This window comes from Cebidichthys violaceus, unplaced genomic scaffold (assembly GCF_023349555.1).
Source record: "Cebidichthys violaceus isolate CVI_PGR_0920_01 unplaced genomic scaffold, fCebVio1.0.p SCAF_17, whole genome shotgun sequence".
Classification (NCBI taxonomy): Eukaryota; Metazoa; Chordata; class Actinopteri; order Perciformes; family Stichaeidae; genus Cebidichthys; species Cebidichthys violaceus.
In genome coordinates this window covers 9,351,778-9,366,250 of record NW_027176340.1, presented here as the reverse complement: position 1 = coordinate 9,366,250, position 14,473 = coordinate 9,351,778, and the positions used below count along the sequence as shown (strand labels likewise).

At 41.7% G+C, this 14,473-nt stretch overlaps 1 protein-coding gene across 1 annotated transcript in view; it reads right to left on the bottom strand.

Moving 5' to 3' along the window:
* The window catches only part of LOC137873985 (neuron navigator 1-like), a 68,889-nt gene that overhangs the window by 47,523 nt on the left and 6,893 nt on the right, over positions 1-14,473 (bottom strand). Inside the window, exons 2-3 of the mRNA XM_068712526.1 lie at positions 6,870-7,681; positions 6,569-6,657 (exon numbers count right to left, since the gene is read on the bottom strand). Of these exons, the coding sequence (XP_068568627.1) occupies positions 6,569-6,657; positions 6,870-7,654 (874 nt within the window). The 5' untranslated portion in view covers positions 7,655-7,681. The remainder of the gene's footprint in view (positions 1-6,568; positions 6,658-6,869; positions 7,682-14,473) is intronic.

Sequence of the window (14,473 nt, the reverse complement as noted above, 5' to 3'; positions counted from 1 at the left end):
GTGCTGCCCAGGCACTCCCTTTCTCTCCTTCCCTCCCGTCCTCCTTTCCTCCGATTTTTTCCACCCTCCTCCTTTCAGCACACCCTCCTGCCGCTGAGCCGCGCAGCAGCGGAATGACAGCGGCAGCAGGCGCATCAATGCTCCCTCCTCCCCCTGCTCTCTGCTGCCTCTGCCTCGCCTCCCACTTCCCTCCCTCCCATCATGCCTCCTCCTTCCCTCGTTTTTCCTTCGTTTAAAAGATGCTTTGCTGTGTCTGAGCAGAATATGCGAAATGCAAGCGAGCGATGAGAAATGATCATCTGTGTATTTAAAAACCAGGCGCCATTCTCCTCTAACGCACCATGTTTTCCCCCCATCTCCTCTGATTCCTTTGTTCTTCCCCTCCCCCTCCATCACCTACAGTGCTCCCTGTTCAATACATTCAAGATGATGCATGATTTGTGATGTTAGTGGACGTGTCGTTAATGTGAATGGATGCACATTCAGATTTGTAATTCCAGGCCATGGCAGAAATTATCATCACTGTCAAAATCCCACATAAAACAACTGGAGCATCCAGATTATCTCTTGATCCTGTCTGAGCTTCCTTACGGTATCAATTCCAGATTAACAGATGGATAAATCATATGGTAAGAATCAGCAGTGCTATACACTATAAATGGACAACTGTATTCTTCACAATGATGACATGGATGTTAAAGGTTAATGTACATATAGCGTTATTGAAAACAAAACAAAAAATGTATGTCGTTTTTTTTTCCAAAGCTTGAAATAAAAAATAAAAAAGAGAAAACTTGGCTTAAAATCCAAAAAGTGTATCAGGCCAAATGAGTGACTTCACTTCAGCAGACTGAGCGAGCAACAAGATGTGCCAGTGCAAGCAAGAAACACACCCAAAACCACACTTTGGAAATATCTTCAAGACAGTGTAAGACACACACACACACACACACACACACACACACACACACACACACACACACACACACACACACACACACACACACACAGGGTTTTGTTTAATTGAAAATCCAGTCGCCATAATTTTCAGCCATGTTTTTCTTTTCTTTTGCTAACATATGAGTGCAATCATAATTTTAAGATATTCCCTACGGCCGTCTCTCAGGAGGCTCAAGGAGGCTGTGCAGCAGTCACATGCAGCGCTGCTCCATAGAAACCACCCTCTCTCATCGGCCACATGTCATCTGCAGCAGCCCTCGGCACTCTGCTCAAACACAGCCGCCAAAAAAACATGAACCTTCTCCATAAACTACTGTGATACAACCCCCATGTTGTTATGTGCTCATCAAATACAATGTCTTCTTTAAATAATCCGAATCCCACACTGATGAATATATTTTGTTTTCTGTTCCTATTAGGTGAATGAGTTGCTCTTTTCCACAACGCAGCATGGCTGATTACAAGCATGCTAGATGGTGCTGATCCACTGGATATGATTGACCTGTTAGCGACAATGCCCAGAGGGTCCCGCTCTGACTTTCACAATGAGTTTACACCACACTCTAATGCTTTTTTTAATTTTTATTTGGGTTTCAGGGCACCTGGGGTGGCTCATGGACCAGTGAGGTGGTTGGATCTGGCAATTAGTTTCTGGAAACAATGGCGTGTCTTGTTCCTCCTCATCACGAGCTCCAAGGCTACCCTGCTGACTCCAGAACAGCAGACTGTGAACTTACTCCCATGATGCATTGAATAGCTTAGTTATTTTGTGGAATGGGGTTTCTTGATGATTCATAATCAATTCCAAAATGCCATATTTACTGCAACTGTTTGATGTTTTCCTGGGACATCCATGCAAGTTTGCAGACAGAAAAGCTGACCGCTGAACCATATTCCCCCAATTAATATCAGATGGATCATGAACTTAAATGACAAGCGTGGTAAATAAACAGAAGCAAATAAATATAACTATCCGCATGTGAAGAGGCACATGTAGGCCACCGTTTACATTACAGTCATTTAGCAGACGCTTATATGCAAAGCGACTTACAATTCTGTAGCTATACACCATAGGCACAGCTACGGGAGTGATTTCGGGGTTAAGTGTCTTGCTCAAGGACACATTGACATGAGACTAGCGGAGCTGAAGCCGGGGATCAAACCAACGACCCTCTGATTGAAAGGCAGCCCTGCTCTCCACTTAGCCACGGTCAGCCCTTAATTCAACATAGATGTTCATTACATTAAATAATGTTTAGATCAGTATAATTTTTTTGTCTATTACCATATGCATATTATTTTGGATCTCCCAATCACACAGTTTTAAAAGAATGCATCATAACTACATCGGGGTCAACCACACCTCCTCATTAGGATGAAAGTGTATGCTCCCTCCTTGCTCTGAGAAGTCTCCTAAATCACTCCTAAGTTCTGACTCCTTGCTAGAAACCTTTAGGCTAAGTTAGGAGCTCTCTAAGATAATTATGTTTGTGAATACGACCCCTGGATTTTAGTTGCTCTTGTGATGGCAACAACTCACGAATACAAATTTTGAGTTAAAATGTCTCCACAACTAATGGATGGATTGCCACAATAAAATTCGGTACACATATTCATTGTCCCCAGAGCATGAATGCTAATGACTTCCTCTAGCACCACCGCAAGGCTGACATTCGCTGGTTTTGAGTAAAATGTCCCGGCAACTTATGTAGATAACAATGAAGAAACTCTCAAATTGCCACCACGTCTAAAGAGAGGGAAAGGGTGGAGCTGCATCTTTCATTTGGTCTCTTTCACATCTGGGTCTGATTCCAACTCTCCAACTGGCCAGCTGAGTAATTATGTGTGTATGTGTGTGTGTGTTTATTGTGTGTGCACGGTATGACAGCACAGTTACACAGCTGTCTATTATATATTTCCCTGGACAGCACATGTGATCATTTTGGGAATGCTCAGCTGCTATAAAGCAACAGATTCAAGAACCTCCACATGTGCTCAAAGGGGAAAACCGCAGAGAACATCAATGTAGGCCGAAGCATGGTGTTAAAGGCATGTGTGAAGATTGTATTTGTGGATGATGTCGAAGTCATGTGGTAATTATTGCTATACAAAAGCCCATCGATAGAGATCTAATAGAATCATTGTGTTTCAGGAATGCGAGCAGCCTAAGGGATGAAGACTGACCTGAACAGTTATGAGAGTTTGTGCTGCGCATGGTAAAACCATCTTGTTTAAACATTTGAGTGATTAATTGGCTGTTTCGTACGAGAGGTGAATCCTCCCTTCTGTGAAACTTTAGTCATTTTAAAGTAAGATTTCTCACCAGAGATCCTAACAGAGCCCTAGTTTCTACAGATGTTTCCTACTGAATGGAACCGTCATTAGAACAACCGTATTTTTCATCTTCCAGCTAACTTGTAGTTGAAGCTGGACGACAGCTTACAAAGACACATCTCTCTGCTCAATGGTAAAAAACTGAATTTAAGCGTCCCTCGTGTCCGTCCAGCGGGGACAAGAGGAACTCCCAGACAGGAGGTGAAAGCTGATCCTCCCATCAAACCACTCACTCGATCTCCCAGTCCTGCATCTGTCCACCCTCAGCTGAGGACCGCTCAGTCTCTTGTCTCGTCTCCCTGAGGAGGCTGGCTAGAGGCTCTCACCCCTCTAAGTCATTATGGTAATTAAGAACACAGATAGAGAGGTTTATAATAGCCCTGGTGCAATTACATGAGGTCATTTCTCAAAAGTCTGCATGTTGGGTGATCAGGAGCGACAAATATATCAGACATTTTAGCCACAATGACTTGTAAAGTGATGCAGCCAAGTAATTTAGGTTTTGAACATAATGCTGCTGGAATAATGCCCAAAGAGGGTCCATTATCAGAAATAAATGGACGACGAGAAGGCCATGTCCTTGCTTCTGCTGCCTCCGTGGAGTCCATGAAGTCCTAATTATGAACACCTCGAAGATCATTATTCCGCTTAAACCATGGTCACTTGCCAAAGAAATAAAATTAAGACATGCATGGAAATTCATATTTCCATGCATTTTACAATCAAAATGTAAAGTTTTTCCCAACCCACAAGTCTGGGTTTGAACAATCATGACCATCCCATAAGGCTCTTTTGTAATGTGAATGTTGTTCACTGCTCGAGTAAATAGGGCAAACTTTAGACACAACCTGGCAATGGGAGATATTTCTAATCCGCTCAGCTCACAGAACGTTTGTGCTCAGCTACGAGCTGGAAAGCCAATGTTATGCTAGCAAGATTCAAAAGTGTATACCATTGCGTACGGTTGACAAACGGAAAATAAAACTTACTTAAGACGGTATGTTTTACAATAAGACAAGCTAGCTAGCCAGCCAAATCATTGTCACCAAGAAAAGTGTTCTGTCGTTTGCAGCCTTAGCTGGCTAGTTCTATAGCAAATGGGATGTGAGACGATCACTTATGTGATACTAATTATCAGTAGTTCACAGGGGCAGTGTAACTTACTTTTTGCAGCTTGTGTTGCCACCCTGTAGTGTTCAAAGGATGAGGCTTTGAAGGACTGACGTCATTGATAAATATGAGAGATTCAGATTAATTTTTCTCATTTAATGTAGCCAGCGCATTCATTTAGAACAGACGGTTTCACTGTAAATACTTAAGTGTCCTTTTATATGAATTAATGGACACCCTGCAGCCAATCAGAGTAGAGTATTCACCTAGAGACCATGGTATTACACACTAATTTGTTTTTAATATTACCCTTTTAGCCATACTGGCGGCTCTAAAGAAGGGTCTTTCCAACAATCCACCATTTCGATCCGTTCATGGTCCCCAGAGGATGAATCCAAATGATTTGTATGATCCCCTGAAATAGCCTCTGGCCCCACCATGTGGTTGACATTTGTGGTTTTGGTTTAAATGTCTCAATAACTATTGGAGGAATTGCCATAAAAATGCACATTCATGGTCTGAATTGTAATAACTTTGGTGATCACTTAACTTTTTCATCAGGCATCATCATCAAGTCAAGATCATCAAATCTTAGCACGCTAACACGCTAAGCTAAGATGATTAGCAGTTAGCAGTTAGCAGTTAGCGTAAAGCACTGCTGTTTCCAAGTACAGCCTTACAGAGCTGCTAGCATGACCAGGAGCATACCATGTAGAGTTTTATTTTAACTCTTTTGTTTGATTATTTGAACAGATAAACATTAGTGTTTGACAGGTGTATTTCATTTATTTGGTTTGGACAAATTTGAACATGAAACATATCTACAAATCTCTTGATGTGAACTCAAACAACAAACATGTTTAAGTATTAATTCTGTCTTGTGGTCACAGCTGTTACCCCTGAGTCAATAGCGTCTGCTTACTTAAATCAATATCACTTATTTAGAGTAGATCTTTAGTTATGTAATCTCTCTCTAACTGGAACTAATTGATTGAATAGTTGTGGTTGTATATGCTGATGGTGAATTGCCTTCAATCAGCAAGGTATTCCCAGTTCCTTAAAATAATGAAATATTGACCAAGCAAATATAGTGTGTGTGTTTGTTTACGCACGCCATGTTTGTATGTCAGTCTCTAAGCAACATGGCATCAGAACAAAACACTTAACTTTTAATGTTTAACACAGCACGAACAGAAATGACGTAAATATAATCAGGATGGCTCACCAGAGACAAAAAAAAACACTGAGGAAACAGTGCCGCATTAGCAGTGCTGTGTGATTTGAGAGATGTGATCTCTGCCAAGAATCTGTTTTCCCACATGCACATAAAGAAAGAAATGAAGCAGTTCAGGAAATCCTGATGCACATAACAGGTGGTACATACGGCATGAAGAGTTGGCAGCAGCCCTGGTGAGAACAACTGCCATGCTGAACAGAGTCCAGTGTCAACATTCAGCCATATTAAAGCTTGGGTGTTACAGGATGCCACATTACACATTTGGAAAAACAGTTTTACACAATAAAAGTGGTTGAATGCTGTGAACTGAGTGAAAAAGTTTGCTTTGTGCAAGATTTAAGTAAACTTGTTCTGACTAGTACGTCATAAAAACAGAGCCTGAATTCAATTGTAAGTCAATAAAGTGATTAAACTTTATGGACAGCCTGCTCTTTATAAAATCCTGGATGATATCAGATATCATCCTGTTTTTATTATTGAGCATCAGAGTTTGTTTTTGTTGGTTTATTGCAGTGGTTCCCAACATTTTTGGCTTGCAACCTCTTTTCACATGCTGCATATGTCTGAGCTGAAGTTACATCTATTGTGTATTTTTGGGGGGGATCTTATGCCTTATTGGGATAGTCAACGGGACATGAAACAAGGAGAAATAGAGATGGGTAATCTGGTGCAAACAACCGGGGTTGTTGCCGTTCATTTGAATAATGAGAGGACTGAAGAAGAAAATTTTTTGGTATTTCATGAGAAAAGACCAAAGATTTACAAAAACACAGGAACATGTGTTTTTCTTAAAAATCCATTCCATCATCTTGCTACCCTTTCGAATTAGTCGGGACGCCCAGGTTAGGAACCACTGGTTTAGAGCATCATGTGTGTCTGCATTCCCAGGATGGAAACATCAGTGGGAGGAGATTGAAAGAGACTCACCTAGCTCGTCACAGCAGACCTCCATGGAGTCAGAGGAACAGTCACTGAGATCATCGAGGGCGGGATCTGTGTCTTCATGGACCTGAAACCTACAGGAAAAGAAAGTAAAATGCAAAACACAGATTCAATTTTGATGAAGTGCAACTAAAAGTGGAAAATACTCTTTTCTTAATCAAAGATGACGATTTCTAAGAGACAACATGAGATGCCCTACGGCTGCATCATATTCGAAGTGTCCTAAAAATAAACTCTGCAATGCTGCTTATCTTCTCATCTTAAATGGGTGAAACACTGCCCTCACCTGAACCTAAAGGGAGCAACAGCAGCCATGTTGACTTTTCCTGGCTCACTCCCTCTGCGTGGCATGTTGAAAGTGTGATGGGAAGACTTTGACTTGCTGCTGGACACGCCTCTTTCTGAAGCTCCCATGTGCTGGTAGGAGATATTCCTCACCTCTTTTTGGACATTGCCCATTCCAGCTGAAGACACCGCCGGTATCTCATTCCCATTTGCACCTTTAGTATAAAAGAGACGTCCTCTTCCGTGTCCTAACTGGACATTAGCAGAGAGCCGGCACAAGGCGTCACCCTCAGCTGCGTTGTCCACGCTCTTCAGACGATATTTTCCGAAGGTCCAGTTTTTGTTGGTGGTTCGTCTCAACTGGAGGTCCCGCAAAGCCGTCTGGGTCAGCGTGCTGGCCCGGAGGTCCAGTGTGTCTTTAGAGCGTCGGACTTCCCTCTTTCGGATCCGAGGGCTGCTGTACGCCGAGCAGGTTCCATCAGTTCGCTCTGTAGCTGCTGGGCTTCTATGAGAATACGTGCCAGCTTGTTGCTGCAACAGGTGGTTCTTTAAAGCTGTACCTCTCAGCAGCTCTGCAGGACCCGAGGACACAGAAGACGAAGAGTAGGAAGGCTGTCGTTTGGCCGCATGTTGATACTGCCCCGTGGGATTGGGGGGGCCGCCATATTGTTGTTTAGGATCCACCTTGGAGAGAGGCATCATGCTTCGAGGTAGAGGCAGACTCGAGCTGACACCTGCGTCGCTCTGACTCTGAGACATGACTTTGACGTTCACTCCACCGCTCATGGTTGGTGACAGTCACTGGGCGGAGGCCTGGCGAGGAAAGAGAGAAAATCTATAGAACAAAAGCTATGCTCCAAATTTGACATATCACTATAATAGAAGGCAGCTTCAGAGAAATTGCATTATCACAGTTTTACAAACACAACACAAGTACAATTAAGATTCATAGTATTGTTTGTGCAACATATTTTAAATGACGACACAATGACAGAAACATGTTTTACTCAAAGAATCAGAAACAGGTAGTTGCCTCTTCAAGCAACTTCTTCAATACAAGTGGATTTAAGAGCTACTGCCAAGTCCAAAACATTACATTTACCCTACTTAGATAGATCAATTTTACTTAGATAGATCGATTTTTTTATATTTAACATGTTATGTGTGTTATATGTAACAGTTGTTACAAAATGACAAGGGTTCGAAACTTAATGCGTGAGTCAAAAAGTAAAACACTGTATATGTGGTGGATGAATGAAGATTGTGGTGTGCAGGTTTTCTATATGGTGGGAGGCTGTGGACATGTATCCTTCGCTGTGAAGCTCATGATGGATAACAAGCTATCATTTTATCTTTAAACTGTAGAAAATACTGTAAAACAGCTGTGCATTCCAGGACGTCTGCCTCACAGAGAGGAGGTTTCTAACCACAGAGGTACTGTCTGACTAAATGGGGATGTAAGCGACTGGGAAAGAACATCAAAGTGACCAAAATGTCTGAGAACCAGTCACCACTTCAGATTTATCATCTGGCAGAAACACTGAGATCAAGAAAGTGAATAAAACTCTACCGTCAATGCGGTTGAGGTGCACTCTTAAGTGAGGAAGGGAAACAGCTTAAGGGGGAAAAAAAAGGTTAAATGAGGATTAAAAGAAACCATTATTATTATACAATTATTCAGTTTTTAAAATAAGATTAATAATAAAACAGTGCAACACAAAATCAATCAAAGCATCTCAAAAAGACGCCATATGTTTGAACAGCTTTTCCTAATGTATTCCTGGTCCTCTAGCCACGACCTCCACTGTGAAGCGTGCTGTGAAAGCCAGTGGCGGGCTGACACCACTTGGCGCATGCAGCAGGACAACGACTCCTTTCAGGCCGTGCCAACACTGGCTGTCCCCACCGCGGGCCTGCAGACACCACCCCTCCTCCAAAGACATAAAGGTAGGGGCTTCATCAGCACAATGACCTCATCCGACCATCTAATGCTAACTGATAACAGATGACTATAATCTAAGTATTAGTAACCATGTCTAAAAGAAGCCGCTCAGTCGCTGGCTAAGAAATACCTCTTTTCCCCTGAATGCATATTCAGCATTATGAAACATCTCAACAACACCTACCAGTGATTATTTAAGATTTACTCCTCCATACACTTTTAAAATTCTTTACACTGTCTTGACTTTTTATATTATTGCTACTTTAGAAGTACTTGGCTGCACAGTATATTGTTTTTCTATGTCTCTACAACCCCTTTCAGACATCTACTGGAAATTTGACGTTCTTGTGTCTGAAAAAACATCCGAGTCACTTTTAAGCAACAGTCACGAGGGCAATTGTACCGGGTCGGACCTAGAAACACTTACAACCAAAGTCGGAATTAAATGTCAGGTCTGATATGATTAGTGGATTTATCGATAAGTTACATAAGTTTTCTCGTATAAAAAGTTGATCTGCTATTTTTCACACATGCAGACTCACAGGAGCATACATTTAAATAATTAAATCAAATGCATATAACAGTGCACAAACAGAATTTTGCAAAATAAAAATTTCACAGACAGTTATTACACAATCATATGAAATTACTGACGATACCCTTAAACTAGAGACGATCTTGTGGGGATCACACCAGCTGCGACACCAAATCAGGCCAGGGGCACTAAGGGGCGGCCAATGGCGCTTCCCCACTTCCTACCCCCCCTCCCCCTCTACTTCTGGCGCCCTTGCTCGGACCACACCTATCTTTTAAGGGTCTCAGCAGGAAGAGCAGGTCTGGTGGGCAAGGTGGCACCTCGGCAGCCTCTGCCATCAGATGGATGAATGTTGACATGTAGTGTACAGCGCTTTGAGTTGCTGGAAGACTAGAAAGACTCTCTGCAAATGTATGTCCATTTACTGTCTTCCAACTCTGCTTTCATTATGGTCTTAACTACACTCCTGTAAAGTTGTGGGACTGCCTTTTGCACTGTTGTGACGCTATCACATTGACAAAATCTGTCCACAGACATAAACACCTGTTAAAGTACTCAAAACTGCCTCTGTTTCATGTCTCCAGGATCACATTTCGCCATGATGACACACATGCACACAGACTCCCAAGATGAAAACAATACCAGCGTTGCAGTCTCGGCTGCAACACTGGATTGCATCAAAACTGCATGTTCTGTGAATCTAAACTGTCAGGGCTGAATGAGGCCGGATGTTTCGTCTTACCTGAGTAAATAAATGTCCGGCATTAGTCAATGCTCTGCGCGGAGACATTAAGAAGACAACAGTACGCCGTGGTGCAGACTAACATTCTCTCCACAGAGACGAGCTACACTTAACGGTATGATGCAGTTTACAGTAATATAATTTAGACCCACGTGCTGCTTTAAAGTGAACGGGGGCAAATCGATGCTAGACGACAACAAGCCAGTGAGAGCGCTGAAGGGAAGCTCCAAGTCTTCACACCTCTCCTACATTCTTTTTTACTGTCACTTTCACACACACACACACACACACACACACACACACACACACACACACACACACACACACACACACACACACGTTTCAGCTATTTTCTCATATTTCAAACTTTCTCTGGTGACAGTATACTTAGTTTTCCCCCCAGGGCTCATGTTTGAATGCGACTTTGAGCTTCTTGTTTTAACATGCCAGCCTTTCAACAGGCCATCATCAAAGCATCCATCCAGGAGACAGCGCAAGGAGCTAAAACTGCCCCAGTCCTCCAAACCTATAATCAGCCCGAGGGCCAGACTAAAGATACTCATGCTGACCAAAAACATGTCAGAGAGGAATCACTTTACTCTGGTGAAGCCTCCAAGAGTCGGATAATACACTCATAAGACAGCAGAAGAGTCGAATTTTGGAAGATAAATTACTTCAAATGGAGTTGACCAAATCTGAGGGCCATCATCACTCAGTGGATCGTTAAGGGCTTCTGCAATTATTGTTTTGATTTGTGCCAAATGTCATCTTGTGGGGCGTCACCTTATGAAATCGTAAATGCTTCCATTCACTTGCAGATACTCTACAGAGCTGAGTTTGGCCCTGCTGTTTCAGTCTCTCCGGGGTCCAGTTTCTCTCCATTCCAGCTGAGCACCGACAGATAATAGAGTTGAACGAGTGCATCATTATCGACATAATTCAATTTTTCCAACTGTCACACTATCTACTAGGCCTGATCTAATTTTTATATATAGCAGCATCAAGTCCCAGATTCCTGATTGTCACTGCTTCCTGTGTCCTAACTGTGTCGGAGGAAATCAGTTGGGGGCAAACATGAACTGAGCTCAACTTACACACATGTGCACACAAGGACACATTCACATGTGCAGATGAACATAGAAGTGGACAGAAGTAAAGCATGGCTCTTCTTATATTTTGGCTGGAGGCAAACTGTTAGGTGACACTAGGCCAGACTTTGTGTTTCTTTTGTTTGCGACGGCTGAAAGCTACACTTTGTCTTATTGTTTTCCCTCCAGCACCACAGTTTTTCAGTTATTTGGGATACTTTGACAACAAAATAGCTGGAAAGTTAAAGCCATATCATATAGTATGGTATATCATATACCTTTCATATATAGTGTTTTTATTTATTATATCTGTTTAAATAGAATATAGTCAATGTACTATTTTCAGTCAATCTAGTAAATGACGATGGGAATTTGAACAAAATGGAGCCAGAATAGTATTAGATTATTCTTTCTATTCGTTTGCTCATTAAAGACATTTGACATTAATTAAGACATTTTTAGTGGTGTAGTTCAAGGTATGGCAATGTCATTCGGCCAGCCCATCACTTTGGTCCAGACAGAAATATCTAAACAGCTATGTAATGAGATTTTACACACACATTCATGGTCCCCTGAGGACGGAGCCTACTGACTTTTCTTATTGTACCACCGTCGGGTTAATATTTTTGGTTCAGAGTAAAATAGCTCAACAACTATTGGATGAATTACATTTAAAATTGGGACAACCATTCCTGTTGCCCTCTGGATGAAATGTAATAATTTGGTGATCCCTGACTTTTCCTCCAGCTTCATCAATACTTTAGTTTATGACCAATCACCTGCAGAACAAAAAAAAACTGTATTTTGTGTTTAGTGCTAATTAATGATTGAATGCTAACATGCTAAACTAAGATGGTGAACATGGTAAACATTAAACCTGCTAAACATCAACATGTTAGCATTGTCATTGCTAGCATGTTAGTGCGCTGATGTAAGCTCAAAGCATCAATGTGCTTTAAACTGTTTTGTTTTAAGGGTGCATTTCCTGTGATAGGATCATTTTCTTTCCTAATCGTATTGTCTCTCCAACATCGATAATAGTCTCCCTCCTCGTCCAGAACACGCTGTAATACCATTACAGCTCTCTGCAGCAGCATTCCCCTGCAGTGTGCTTCAACTGTGTTTTTTTCTGTCTTGTCATCGCCTACAAGTATCACCTCACTCATTTGTTTTTGCTGAACATCAAGATTACTATAAAACCATTAAATACCGGCATATTGTCTTTTCCATTAAAGCCCACTGTACTTTTTGTGGCACACGAGATTAGAGTGGGAATTTAGGCGGGCTTGTTAATCTGTTGGCCCATTACAGGGTTTTATCCCTTATAAGTCACTTTACATGATTAACCATGGTCAGTAATGCCATGACATCATCGACACCCTCAATAATGTTTCATCTTCCGGCAGCTGTGTTTGAAAACACTAAAGATTAGAGATAATCCAAGCAAACAGACAAAGTCCATATTGGATCAGGTTATTGAACATTGCTGATACACCGCATTTACTGATGTAACAGCAGGTGATTTATCTCCGATGTGAAAAATCTGTCGCCGTAGTAAGAAAAGGTGTTACGAACAACATCAAAGATGCCTCGAGACATGACAGTGTGACAGTGAGCCAGCATGCACAGTAAAAGGACCCTGGACCTAATGCAACTGACAGGGTTTAAGGCAAAAATGGTAGCAAGGGATGGACCCAAATGCAGAGAGACAGGGAAACAGAGGGATGAATAACAGTGACTTTAATTATTAAGAAAATGTTCAAAAGAAAACTTGCAGAGCTGGGGAGTCAAAAAATGTGTAACAAAAAGTCCAAGAAAACAAAACTACTTAACAAGGAACACGGCAGAGAAGAGCAACAGACAAATCAACACTGAAACAGGTGACACACAGGGTTTAAATACAAGGGGAGGTGCAGGTGATTAGACACAGGAGGATTCAATCAGGGGCGGCGCAGACAATCACACAGGTGGGAAAACACACAAAGGCAGGAAGTGAACACAAGACACAAGAGGCAGGGAAATTCAAAATAAAACAGGAAACCAACTAAACAAAACCCAATACAGTGACAGCAACTAAATGGAATTCAGCCATTATTCATTTTTTTACATTTACACCTGTGGTTTTTCTCCTGCGTGTCATGTCACAATGTCTTGAAAATGTCTCCCTATGAAAAAGCCTTTTAGTTGACTCTTTCTTAAGACTCTGACGTTTTTCTGTTCTTTAACAATGTTTAGTCAACTTCCTGTTGCCACTAGGCAGTGCTATGACCATGAGTCAATATTGGCATGTAAGTTATCATCATGACGTAACTATAGATGCAGTTGTAATTGGCCTTACACATTTCATTTTATCATTGTCTCTTTAATATAAGTGTGACCCGCAGTGTTTTATTGTGACTGTGGGCCACTGATCCTAAAATAAAAGACCTCCATTAACATCATAAAAAATTAATACTCTTCTGTGAAATAAAACATTCACATTCAGAGGAGAAAAAGTTAGGCACCATTACAAATAGCATATATTAATAATTAATTATTAACTTTGTGGTTTAATGGTTTTCCAGTAATGCATTTGTGTCCGTTAAGCCAGAGCGATGGGCCAATCAGCATCCTGTGAGGAGCTAGCAGCTCCGGGCGTGGCTTAGGTGTGAGTTAGACAACACAGAGAGGCGACTGCTTGTTCAAAAAAACAATGGCAGCCCCAGAAGAAGTTAGTGTAGTCATATCACAATTGGAGAGTATTTCTCCATTCAAAGAAGAGCAAAGAACGGCACTGAAGGCTTTTCTCAACGGGAAAGATGTTTTCGCTCTTCTCCCGACTTCGATGAGAGTTTGATTGACAGATGGTTCATAACCTACGACCTGATTTTTAAAGTTTCTGCCCTTTTCCGAACAGTTTCCAAAAACGATTTTTTTTTTCTGTGGAACAAACCATCTGGCGGGTCAGGTTATTTGTGGGGTGTATCACGCTTTAAAGCCAATACAGAACAGTAACACAGCAATGAACCTTGTTCATTCCTCCCTTTGCAGTTTTCAATCTTCTGGACTTGGACCCCTGCTGGTTTTCATTCTAACATGCTTTTACGAGCCATTTCACACCTGATCAGCCGAGACAAAATAAAGTGCAATGAACCACCTGTGGTCTGGTGGCACCAGGTTTTGATACAAACAAACACACGGTGAAGTACAGGCTTCAGGCACAAATAATAAGCATTCTATGTTTAAAGTGTCATCACTACATGTTTTTTAGTGCCAACATAAAATGAATAAATAAGTTACGTGAATCTTTGCGTTCAGT